Consider the following 12,861-nt stretch of genomic DNA (forward strand, 5'->3'; position numbering starts at 1 on the left):
CAGTTCATAATCTCCTTGGTATCTGTATACATTTCAATAATTAATTTCCATGTGTTTACATAACTCTGTAACAATGTCTTCAGTTTTCCACATGTATTGTTTCCTTAAAAAAACTATATAAATTCTTGAGGGAAGGAATTTTACCATCCTTGTCAATCACAAGGGTTGTAAAGAGATGAAATGAGATAGTTTATGTGGAAGTACTTTGTAAACTACCAAGTTTTATTCAAGTATAGTGTTGGAGTAGCACAGTGGAGTGGCTGAAAAAGACAAGGACTTGAACTTGGAAGTTGGAATTGGAAGAGTTGAGTTAATTTACTAGCTTCCTCTTTTACCAGTTATGTTGTTTTAAGCAACATTTAATCTTTCCTGAGTTCTAGTAACCTCACCAGTGAAATGACCATAAGATGCCTCACTTACAGGGTAGAAGGGGTTTTGAAGCTCAAGTAAATTGATATCAGACTTTTTACAGACTTTAAAGCACCATATAAATGTATGTTTTTCAGTAATGATGCGAGGTAAGCATGGGTACTAATAAATGTTGACATAATGACCAAGGCATGTTGACTCAGTGACTCAGAAAGATTACAAGATGAAGAGCACATACCATTATGGCATAAGCAGCATCATAGATGGCATATCATAGCAGATGCAAGTAGCTTTAATGATTCAAGCATACTGAACATCTCTGACTTACAAAAGAGGTAAATAGGACTCCAGATAAATATTAATGGAATCAAAGACCTCATACAAAAACAGTGTATTTTTTAGAGTAACTTACTGTGTTTATTAATTATGCAGGACTATTTGAAAGGCATGGCACTTGACCAAATTCTCGCAAGTTCTGGGCACTATATTTGAAATGCATTCAGTATTTGCTCATTCGACATTTTTTGTTTTAGCAAATATTAATTGTACTCCATCTGTATACCAAGCACTGCTTTAGGTCCTGGAGTTATATTAGTGAAGACAATTCAAGTTCCTGTTCTCAGGGATCTTACATTCTAATGGAAGGGAGAGAACATGTGAATAAACTAAGTATAGATTATAATAAAGGCTACAAAGAAAGTAGTAGTGAGGGGGCAGGGTGAGGGAGCACTGTAGATGGCACATTCAGGAAAGACATCAAAAAGGAGGTGACATTTAAGCTGAGATTGGAGGATGAAGTAGAGAGCCACAGAAAGAGCCCAGGAAAGAGCATTCCAGACTGAGAGAAGAGTGAGTGCAAAGGCCCTGAGGCAGGAAAGGGCTGGCTGTGTTAAGAGGTCTTTGTGGTTGGAGCCTAGTGATTAAGAAATCTGGAGCCAGATCATGCAAAGCCCAGTGGGTCTTGGTGAGGAATTTGGATCTTATCCTACATGCAATGGAAAGCCACTAATGGAGGTTACATATCATTGAAAATATAATTATACTATTTTTTTTTTAATCATAGTCAGTTTTATAAATACCTTGGGCCATTTCACAAAGCTTAGCATGATCTGCTTCCAAATGTACATTTAAAAGAAAAAGTACTGGCATTTTAAAATTTGGGCCTCCTCCATATGGGTGGGTGCACTGGGTAGGAGCTGTCATAGGTTCTGTCTGCTGTTACCCTTACCTGTCTTGTGAAATTAGGATTCTTCACATTCCAGATGCAAGCTATCTCTTCAGCAGAGAGGTCACCTTCAGGGATCCTTTATTAGATTTTTAAAGCTATGCAGTCATAACAAAGGAGACTGCTGATGTTCTAATATGACATATCCCTAAACTATGTTAGGAAGAAAAAGCCTTGTGTAAAACAAAGGTGTGCTGTCATTCCTTGTATGTGCATAAAGTATCTCTGGGATATATAAGACACTGATAACATTGGTCACACCAATGGTGAAGAGACCTGGGTAGCTGGGGAATACAGTAGGAGAGAATTCTTACTGTATACCTTTTTATATTTTTTAATGTTTTAAATAATGTAAATATATTACCTTTTCAAAAAAAAATTTTTATAGTATAGTTGAAGGATAGTTGATTCACAATGTTCTGTTTCTCAAAAAAAGATCCTTATCTTAAAAAAAAATGGACAATGTCTCAAAATTGATGAGAAGGAATTTGCATTGCTGAGTAAGCCTAAAGTTATTCTATATAATTAAAAGGAAGTTTAAAATCTAGACCTATGCTGTTCAATACCGTAGTTGTGAGCCATGTGTCTATTTAACTTTAAATTAATTTAAACAAAGTTAAATTTAAAATTCAGTTCCTTGATCACACTAGCCACATTTCAAGGGCTTAATAGCCATTAGCTGCATGTGACTAATGGCTACCAGGCTGTATAGCACAGATATATCGATGGAACATTTCCATATCATGGAAAGTTCTTTCAGATAGCCTGCTATATAGACTTATGCAAAATACCACCAGGGTTCTGATCTAGCTCTCAAGACTTAGCTGATTAATACATAGAGACTCAGGAGTACAGTAATTTAAATATATTCCAATGCTAATTCCCCCAAGATGACTCACTAGAATGGTACTTTGAGGTATAATCAAAACTCCCACCACTAGATTTCTAAGGCAGGCAAGGATATAATTTTGTCACTACAAAAAAATCAGTTTGCACTAGTATAAACACTGGCAGTTAATGGCCTGAGAGTTAAGAATTATTTTTCTAAATGTAAACTTAGATTAAGTAAAACTAACACACTTGATATTTACTGAATTTGATATTCTGCACTGATTCAGTAAATGAGTCAATAGCACTAACACGATAAGGATGAGTAATGAGACTCAATTATATTCAACCTCTGTAGTACAATTTGTCAACTCTTCTCATTTTTGCTGTCACTTATGACCACAGCTTTTCACAAATTATCACATTTTATTTATTTTTCTTAACACAATTTAACTGACCATAGTCATCATTTTCCTTCTGATACTCAAATTGACAGAAGTTAGCCAATGAGTGTCCCTTTAAACTGGCTTCTGTGTTCTTCCACCCAACACCATTATGTTTTAAAGCTTTCTTGCTTTCTGGACTAATAATATGTTTTAAGACTCACCTGTACCTTCCCAGACCCAGACATGAATCAGTCATTCTTCTTAGGCATGTTGTTTTCTTTAAGTGAAAAATAGCATGAGACCCCAACTTTTAGAAATTAGGATTGCATAGCGTCAGCCTCGTGATGATGGAGTAATATTGTTCCTTGGCCATTTCATTGAACAGAGCTAGAAAAGATGTATTTTATTAAATGATCTTAGTTTATATTAATATTTCCAAATTAGTCCTCACATTACAGTATGCCTACCTCAATTTTTTCTTCTCCATCCAAATTATATTTCCTTTCTTTAATAATTCAATGAAACATTCAATGATCACTCTCAATAAAAATGCTGGATTCTTAACAAAGTTACCACAATCACTCATTTCTTTGATGATAAAAGCATAATACAGTAATATTTAGAAATAGTAATACTAACAGTGAAACTACTACATAACATTCAAATTTTTCTCTGCTTTTCTCTTAGAATGCATCTCACTAAGGATGTCCAGACCAACTATTTTGCCACTCAGTAAGCCTTCATTTTGCATGCTTATATTATGCTTACAAGTGCAGGCTCTAGTCCTTTTGTCTTGGTCCATCTGAGGGCATCAGTAGGCAGACAACTGACACCTGAGTTCTTGGATGAAGTGGCTTTCAGCTTCTCACTTTTTCCTCTCGAGAAACTAGGATTTTGTTTTTCAAATGCAAATTATCTCATCAATAGTTAATGGCAGATAGGCTAGCTTCACCTTACATATAGATTTTTATATGGAAAGAAATGGACAGTGTTCCAAAATTATTAGTGAAAAGGAAATGATATCACTGGGTAAACCTGAAGTAATTCTAACCAATTAAAAGTAGGCTTAAAATCCAAACTATACAGCTATAGGTTTGCAAGTCAGAGACATACTGGCCAGGTACCTACACACATAATTTTGTCACTACAATCATTCAACATACTCCTGTGAGGACAGCGGCAGTTATCCATCATTTAGCATAAACAGATTTTCCTCCTTAACCTTTGAATGAGCTCAAAGGAAGATGTCTAAAAGGAAGTTAATCATACCTGGTTGGTTTCCTAGAAGAGAAAACAAAATAAACCAATGAACCACAGTTACGGAGCTGCCTAATCATTAGTGATAAGGAAAAGGAACTGATTTTCTACATTTAATCTGGCGGGTAGGTCACTACTGACTCACGAGAGCAGCTGCAGTGCTCTGTCAGGGCCTAACCCAGAGGAGGTGGTACCATCACTGAATGCATTGCTAGTAGGCTAGAGGGTAGTTCTGTGCTGACCTTCCCTGAGCCTCGCTTTGCTCCTCCCTTGAGCTGTGTATTGAGTAAAGGAGCTTGGTGAATGGTGGCTGTTATTAAATTAGAGAAACTCAGCCTGATTGCTTCTCTCATGCCCCCGGGCCCAAATGCCCAAAGCTGAGTTCAATGCACCTGCTTGTGTACCCAGAATACTCTGTGCTCACCTACTACTATACCACTTACTGTGCAGCATTGTGATTGGTGGCAATCATGTCTGTCACCCCACTCAACTATATTTCCTTCATGTAATATTTTACCATTATAGAGGTCTCCAGAAAATTTACCTTTCCAGCTGGGAGTTGCTATATTCCCCCTTTATTCATATCAAATACGTTTCTTAATGTTAGACTTAAATACCTCATGAAACCCTGATTTATCTTACATAATAAAGTGTATTGTAAGTTTTTTAGGTATATCCTAGAGAGCAATAGCTTGAAAATTATTTACAAATCTCTAAGGAAGTCCAATAGTCAAGTTTTCTAGAGAACTTTGCAATCCATTCACTAAGATTAAATAAACATCTACACCAGAGGTGAATTAAATGGTGTTAATGTCATTATACATTCTTTAAAGTAGAGATTCTCTTGTCCATTTCTGTATCTGCAGTGTTTCAAGGTACTTAATATAACATTCAGTAAATATATATTGAATGAGTTAAGTATACATGTAAATATATATACCTCTTTTTAATCACCAATCCAGAATAGGTGTCCTTTAGTCACCTACCAGAGACCTCAGTTTGAAAGTGACTTCAATCTACCTTTTTTAAAAAGCCCACTGATATCTGAAGTATGTTGCCTAAAGCCTACACGGCCATCATTTTCTATAGATTTGGTAAGCTTTATGTCAAATTCAGCTCTCAACAGAAGAACTTTTTCTGGATTATAACTAGCCAATACGAAAAGTTGACAAAAGAAAAACATACACATGAAAATTGTTCCTGCATTTTTTTTTGTAAAATCACTAAGACAGTTGCCCAATTTTCTAGAAAGTAAGCTCCACAAGGGTAGAGACTTCACTGGTTTTAATATTTTATATGCAGGCCCTTAAACAAGCATATACTGTAGGCCTAAATGAATATTTGATTTGTAGTGAACAAATGAATGAATTCTATAATTCAGTATCCTTCATATAAAGAGTTACATAATAATTCCTTTTTAAGATTTATTACAGGAAAAAAGTTTGTCTTCCTGAAAAAAAACTTGTGTGCTTCTTTTCATTAGACAGTAAGAACTTGTTTTCTTTGAATTCACTTCCAGGAAGAGCAAAGTGGGACCATTCTAAGAATACCTTAATTGGTCTCTGTCTCTCCTCTTTCGAATGAATACTTTTACACTGCCACCAGAATTACCTTCTGATAAAACACAGGGTCACAAGATTAGATCCCATGCCCCAATCTGTTTTTTCCAGTATTAAAGCCCTAATCTATTTCTCCTTGCACTTGCCCCCCTCTTTCACACTCTCACTTACCTTCTCCCCTGTTTGTCTGTCATGTTTCAGCCATACGATTTTCTCATACCCTCAACACATCTTGTTTATTCCCACCTCCATGACATTCCTGATGTTATTTCCTCCACCCTCCAATGCCCTTTCCTCTCATTATTCCAAGTATTAGCCCCCTTAATTCCCAGATCAAAGATCTCATCCTTTGATCTTGCACTGCCTGTGACTGAATCAAGGTTATTTGACTTCTTTAAGCCTTGGTTTCCTCACCGGCAGTACTGTAGCTTCCTATCTGATAGGGTTGTTTTAAGTACTCAATAAATATTAGCTCTTAGTATTAATAAAATTTCTTCGGGCTTCCCTGGTGGCGCAGTGGTTGAGACTCCGCCTGCCGATGCAGGGGATGCGGGTTCGTGCCCCGGTCCGGGAAGATCCCACATGCCGCGGAGCGGCTGGGCCCGTGAGCCATGTCCGCTGAGCCTGCGCCTCCGGAGCCTGTGCTCCGCAACGGGAGAGGCCACAACAGTGAGAGGCCCGCGTACCACAAAAAAAAAAAAAAAAAAAAAAATTCTTCTATTTACCTGAAATATATTTTTGTTATTCCTTATACCTTAACTTATGTATTTAGATTATTTGGGCCTTAGGAACCATGGTCCTAGAGTAGAATACATTTCAAAGTTCTCATGTTGACCCCCTCCCCACATAATCCACACCCTAGATAGAAAGTGATGTTAGTTTTGTTATTGCTGTTGTTATTCATCTAATATTTAACACTGTCTTAATGTAGCCATTGCAATTTTCTATCCTCCAAAGCTAATGCTTAGGACAGTGACAGTTATATCTTTTGTATGTCTGTTTGTGTATGACTCTATGTAATATTTCTGCCATGAATTTGAATTTAGTATCTGCCAAATTGATGTGTGGTTATATTCACAGAAATAGGAGCTGCTCAGTAAATGGTAGCACTGTGCATTACGTAACTTATGTTTACATATAGTATCTTATTCAGGTCTCACAATAATCCTATTAGGTAGGTGGTAATATACCTATTGTAGCAGTATCCCTCTTATCATCATGACATACACACTGATTTAACACTGATGGCTATGTCATTAGAAGAGCATCTTGTAAGAAACCTAAGTGTGCTGAGATTTCTTTGAGTTTCTTATTCTCTTCCACAGCAAAGCCATTAATTATCTTTTTCTCCCAAGATTGTTTCTCTGTTCATGAGTCTATGTTTATGACTCTAAGTGGGTCTGTGTTTCAAGATCTATGTCTTCTTACTTGGCAGCCATTTTCTCAGAACTAAGGTTACATCATCTGACACACAATGTCAGAACCAATTTCAAACTCTTTTATGAATCCCTTTCCTTGTTCTTTTGGTATGAGGAAAATACGTAACATGTATGGAAGAAAACATAAAATTTGAATGGGACTCATAGGAAATCTTTCTGATCATGAGCATGACAATTTACAAATTTGAGTAGGTGCTGTTTTCCTCACCAACCAAGCAAACCAATGAAGCAGATAGCTAATATTCTTCAACATTGTATAATTTGGGTCTTATCATGGACATTAATATTTTTCTATTTCAAGGATCTACAGAAAGTATATCCCTTCAGTTGGGCGGAGGCTATAATATTCCCTTATTATTCAGCTCAAATATATCTCAGGATTACCTAAGATCTTATAAGACCAGTCAACTTTAGGTTGTCGTACATTACATTGAATGTTATAAATTATTCTGGATATATTTTGAATATACACTGGATATAGCCTGAAAATTATTTACAAATCTCTAGTGAGCTTCAAGTGAACAAGTTCTCTGGAGAACTTTACATTTTATTTGCTAAGATAAAAACAGGTTAATTGAATGATGTTGATGTCATTAGACATTCTTAGGCACCCACAGAGATGCTGCACATATCAAGACATTATTCTGTCCCACAGCTTGCAATCTAAAATTAGAAATACACAGGCAAGCCAGATAAACATAGACAGCACATTCTTTTAAGACCAAAAAGAAATGATGGGAGGGAAAAATGAGAGTGGTGAATCAAGTCCAAGGGAATTGACACATTAGCTCTATCAGAAGTGATCACACTGTTAAAGTCAGACAGCTAGGCTGTCTGATAGCCTCTGAAGGGTGACAGAACACTAATGGGATTGCCATGGTCTAGTGTCCTCAGCTTTGGAGGTCCAGAAACTCCTTTTATCCAGCAGCCCTGTTTGTCCCTGCTTGCCTGACTCTGGGTACTAAAGTCTACCTCCAAGCCCAGCACTGGAAATGAGTGCCAAGCCAATATGTTAGGAAGTACCCGCTCTGGTAGCTGGTGGGGTTCGTTCTGCAGCAGTCCACGTGGTCTGGACTTGAACCCAGCCCTAGCTGCGCTTGTGAACTTCAAGCTGGGATCTCCCTGTTGACCCCTATTCTGTGTGGTCAGGCTAGAAGCCTGGCTGGCCCTCTCCCTGAAGTTAGGTTAAAAAAGAAAACAGCACCTCGTGTGTGCCAGGTTTCATGCTCCGTGGTAGGAATACAGACAAATGGGACCTAGGCTCTCCTTTGGAGCTTACAGCTTATGTGGGGAGACAGACTACTTCAGTATAATGTGGTAAATGTAGTGGCAGAGGGGTGGTGTGGGTAAAGGCCAGAGGAAGGGTACCCAGCCCAATCTGGTGGTCAGGGAAGGTGGCAGGAGACAGCGGATAGTCTGAGAGCAGGACAGAACAAGGAGAGTTGCAGCCCAGAAGCCAAGAGAGTGTGTTAAGAAAGAGACAGAGAAGGAAGAGGAAAACAGTCAGATTCTTCAGATATTGAACAAGATGGACTTGAAGAAAGTCCATTGGATTTGACAAATAGAGGAGGGATCATTGATGCCTGTTGACAGGACAGTTATTGGGGAGGTGGAGGTATGAGAAGTCAGTGTCGTGTTCATGTTGAGGAATTAAGGGGAGGCGAGAAGTGGAAAATAAAATCTTGGCTGTGAAAAGAGTAAATTAGAGAGGAATATATCATTCAGGGAGTTTGTCTTGACTTCTGATCAGAAAAACAGGTTTCTAATCAGAGAGAAAGGAGCTGGTGGAAGAGAAAGAGAAAGAGGTGAATGATGGATCAAGGGAACAGGTTCTTGATTCCAGTTCCAGCTCCCATTCCTGTTTCCTCCTGAGATGGGCTCTGACTCCCACTTCTGATGCTACTAGCTCCCTCCCCCCAGGGATGGACTTTGCTTCTCGTCTCTCTTGTTCAGACTCAGCTGTACCTCCCTGAAATGTGAGAGTGACACCCACTGAATGTCAAGAACCGCAGCTGCATGGAAATCCTGACCAACTTGCTTCCCACAGTATTTATTAATCTACCAAGACCTGATATACCTTTTCAGTGACTAGAATACTTTCGTCTGCCATCTAGAGCATCCTTCCCTGTGTCAGGGTGCCGTGGTGGTTCAACTATTAACTGAACTTATCAGTTGGGAGGTTGCTTGTTCAAACTGGATTATCGTAAAGAGAAATCTTTTGAGAGTGATTTAATCCAGCCTCTGGTGAAACCTGAGAGTAAGGTCTTTCTAGTGGCTGGAGTACCCAAATCCACCTTAGAGGGTGCTTGCCAAACTCCTGCTCTCTGACAAAATTTTCTAGACTCCAAGCAGACCATCTTTCCCCCAACTTTGTTATTTACCATGATGTTTTAGTGAGGTTCACCAGAAACCGCACCCTCATCTTTCTCTACCAGAGGTATATATAATCTTAGTAATTATGTATGGTTTTCGGTAGTTTTAGCTCTTGGTGTAATTTCCAAGTTATTGGAGGTGACCCCCTTTCACATTTCTTTTAATGAGTGCACCTCTTCTTTTATTTATCCCTTTTTGTTTTTTCATAGTCTCTGTTCAGCAATTTAATGAAAACACTAAAATGAAGTCAGGTTTTCTTTTAAAGTCCAATAATGGAATTTCCATCCTCTTTTTCTTTTTAAGGAAACAAATTTAGAATCTAATAGAAAATCGTCACAGCCAGATTAAACACTGGGATTGGATGTTTATTGTACTCGCTGTAATGCTTATATTTATATGATTACCGGAGAGCTCATCAGCAGCCTCTTGAGGACAGCAATTTGTGTCTGTCATGTACTTTCCCTGCATACAGATACACTTGGCAGGTACTCAATAAACATATGAATGGATTGATTTTAACCACAGAGTTCTAATAGATTGAATGGTGATTTGTCATCTAGTAATAGGTGTGTCTTCCTAATGCACAGCCCTCAGTCTTGCTTTTTTGCCTAATAAAGCACATAAGGCAACATGTTTTCCAAAATATTATCCTCTTCCTACCAAGACAGGGACCAAATAGCACTTATGTGGGATTCTGCAGGTTTAAGTTTGAATTAAATGAGAATAAAGTACCCAGTCCACACCTGGCAATATATTTGACATGCACTAAAGTTTATTGAATAAAAGGATGAATTGGGCAATCACTTAACTTGAGACCATTCCCTTAACAGTAAAATAAAATTATTACTACTTGCTCCACCTCCCACACAAGATTGCTGTAGGGAACAAATGATAGGATGTTTATGCAAGTGCTTTAAAAACTGTAACGTACATTACTACGTTAAAGTGGGATTTGTATGTTGACTTAATGTCATTCCTATTAACTGGTATTTTTACTATCGATTCATTACAGCTACCATTCCTTTTAAAGACCCCAACTAACCACAAAATTGTTTTAAAGTTTTTTTTTTTTTTTTGCATTACGCGGGCCTCTCACTGTTGTGGCCTCTCCCATTGCGGAGCACAGGCTCCGGACGCACAGGGGCAGCGGCCATGGCTCACGGGCCCAGCCGCTCTGCGACATGTGGGATCTTCCCAGACCGGGGCACGAACCTGTGTCCCCTGCATCGTCAGGTGGACTCTCAACCACTGCGCCACCAGGGAAGCCGTGTTTAAAAATTTTTTTAATACCGCGTTTAGACTATTTCTAATTTTGGTTGGTTGCAGGTCTGTGATGCCATGTATGACTGTGACAGACTCATACTTTAAAGAAAAACATTTATTTTTCTGGAGTCCTGTTTTCTACCTCAAAGAAATTTCTGGCAGAAAGAGCACGAATCAGATTCCAACCTAGCACCTTAAGTGAACAGCGATCACGATACTTTAAAAAGGGAAGCGGACAAAGACCCCAAGATAGTTTCCCCCAATTAAAATCACTTTGAACAACGACAGCACCCAGTGAGGAGACCGGGGAGAGTCTAGGGCTCGGAACCGAGAGGACCGGGAGTACGAGGGCCCCTCCTCCCCCCCTTCCTCTATTGGAAGCACCGCGGGGCGGCGACCAGGGTCCAGTGCCAGGACGGTTGGGGGTCCCCAAGCGGGCGGCCAGGATCCGCGGCCAGTTGGGGTCAGCGAGCGCCGCGGCCGTTGGGGACTCCAGCTACCAGCAAGCACCGCTTCTGCGGCCGAGGCGCGTGGCGGCGCTGCCCGCTGGGACTCGTAGTGCGGTCCGGTAGGAGAACTGGGGAGTCAGCCCTGGCTCCTTTCACCCACGTTTCGGAAACTGGGCCTGGAAGGGATCCTGCCCGTCCACTCGTGCCCAGCATCCCTCAGGGGCGGGTGCGAGTGGAGTAGGCCTGGCTGCCGCGCGGAGGCCCGGGTGGCCGTGCACGTGGGGGGTGGTTAGATCCGAGAAACCCGAAAGCCCCGCGCGCCGCCCACCGCCTAGGTGACGGTTTAACGCTTCTCCCGGGTGGAGGTGGGGCGGGATGTGTGGGAGAAGGGGCCGTCCCACCCGACTCCTCGGAGACCAGCCTGCAAGCCGGCCCTCCCTTCCCCCAAGGGCCCTACACCGCGTGGGCCCCGCCCCCCGGCCGCGGCGCGTGCGCATAAGCCCCGCCCCAGCCCCAGCCCCACCCCCGCAGCGGCCGCCGCCGCCGCCACCTCTCCTTTCCTCTTCGCTCTTTCCTCCTCCTGTTTTCTTTTTCCTCCTCCCCCTCGCCTCCTTTTCTCCTCCTCCTCCGGCGCTGACGCTCGCGTAGGGCCCTGGCGTCAGACGCGCGGGGGCAGGGCGAGTGCGGCGCGGGGTATAAGTAGAGGGTGCAGGAGGCGGTGCTTCCCCTTCTCCCCGGCGGTTAGTGCTGAGAGTGCGGAGTGTGTGCTCCGGCTTCGGAACACACATTTATTATTAAAAAAATCCAAAAAAATCTTAAAAAATCTTTTAAAAAACCCCAAAAAAAATTTACAAAAAATCCGCGTCTCCTCCGCCGGAGACTTTTATTTTTTTTTCTTCCTGTTTTATAAAATAACCCGGTGAAGCAACCGAGACCGACCCGCCCGCCCGGCCCCGCAGCAGCTCCAAGAAGGAACCAAGAGACCGAGGCCTTCCCGCTGCCCGGACCCGACACCGCCACCTTCGCTCCCCAGCCGGCAGCCGGCAGCCAGCAGCCAGCGGCAGCGGATCGACTCCGTTCTGCGGCTGTTGAGTAGTTTTCGATTCCGGTTGATTTTTGTCCCTCTGCGCTTGCCCCCGCTCCCCTCCCCCCGGCTCCGGCCCGCGACCCCAGCACTCGCTCTTCTCCTCTCACGGAAAGGTCGCGCGGCCTGTGGCCCTGCGGGCAGCCGTGCCGAGATGAACCCCAGCGCCCCCAGCTACCCCATGGCCTCGCTCTACGTGGGGGACCTTCACCCCGACGTGACCGAGGCGATGCTCTATGAGAAGTTCAGCCCGGCCGGGCCCATCCTCTCCATCCGGGTCTGCAGGGACATGATCACCCGCCGCTCCTTGGGCTACGCGTATGTGAACTTCCAGCAGCCGGCAGACGGTGAGAGCCGGGCCCGACGGCGGGCGGGCGGCCATGAGGCTCAGGCGGCGGCGGCGGGCGGGTTAGGCCGGCGGCCCGGGGGGAGGGGGCAGGAGGACATGTCACCAGCCCTCTCCGGGGCCAGCGGGGCGAGGCTCGGGCGCCAGTACCCCGGTTCCCCGTGCCCGCAGGGACCCGCGCTGCCGGCAGCCGCACGCTCCTCGTACGCCGGGCCACTTCCTCCTTTGCGACCATTTTCTCGGCCTCAGCCGCTCTCAAACTTTAGGGTGATGACGCGCCGGG

At 42.5% G+C, this 12,861-nt stretch overlaps 1 protein-coding gene across 3 annotated transcripts in view; it reads left to right on the forward strand.

Annotated features, from left to right (window-relative positions):
• Positions 1–11,873: 11,873 nt before the first annotated feature.
• The window catches only part of PABPC1 (poly(A) binding protein cytoplasmic 1), a 17,342-nt gene continuing 16,354 nt past the window's right edge, over positions 11,874–12,861 (forward strand). Inside the window, exons 1-2 of one of the 3 annotated variants that reach the window (XM_007465736.1) lie at positions 11,874–12,240; positions 12,518–12,579. In XM_007465736.1, the coding sequence (XP_007465798.1) occupies positions 12,522–12,579 (58 nt within the window). In that variant the 5' untranslated portion in view covers positions 11,874–12,240; positions 12,518–12,521. Of the gene's footprint in view, positions 12,580–12,861 lie in introns of all 3 variants that reach the window. The other 2 variants (XM_007465734.1, XM_007465735.1) reach the window with 2 other exon arrangements.

The sequence above is a fragment of the Lipotes vexillifer genome, unplaced genomic scaffold (genome assembly GCF_000442215.2).
Source record: "Lipotes vexillifer unplaced genomic scaffold, Lipotes_vexillifer_v1.1 scaffold10, whole genome shotgun sequence".
In the NCBI taxonomy this organism is placed as follows: domain Eukaryota; kingdom Metazoa; phylum Chordata; class Mammalia; order Artiodactyla; family Lipotidae; genus Lipotes; species Lipotes vexillifer.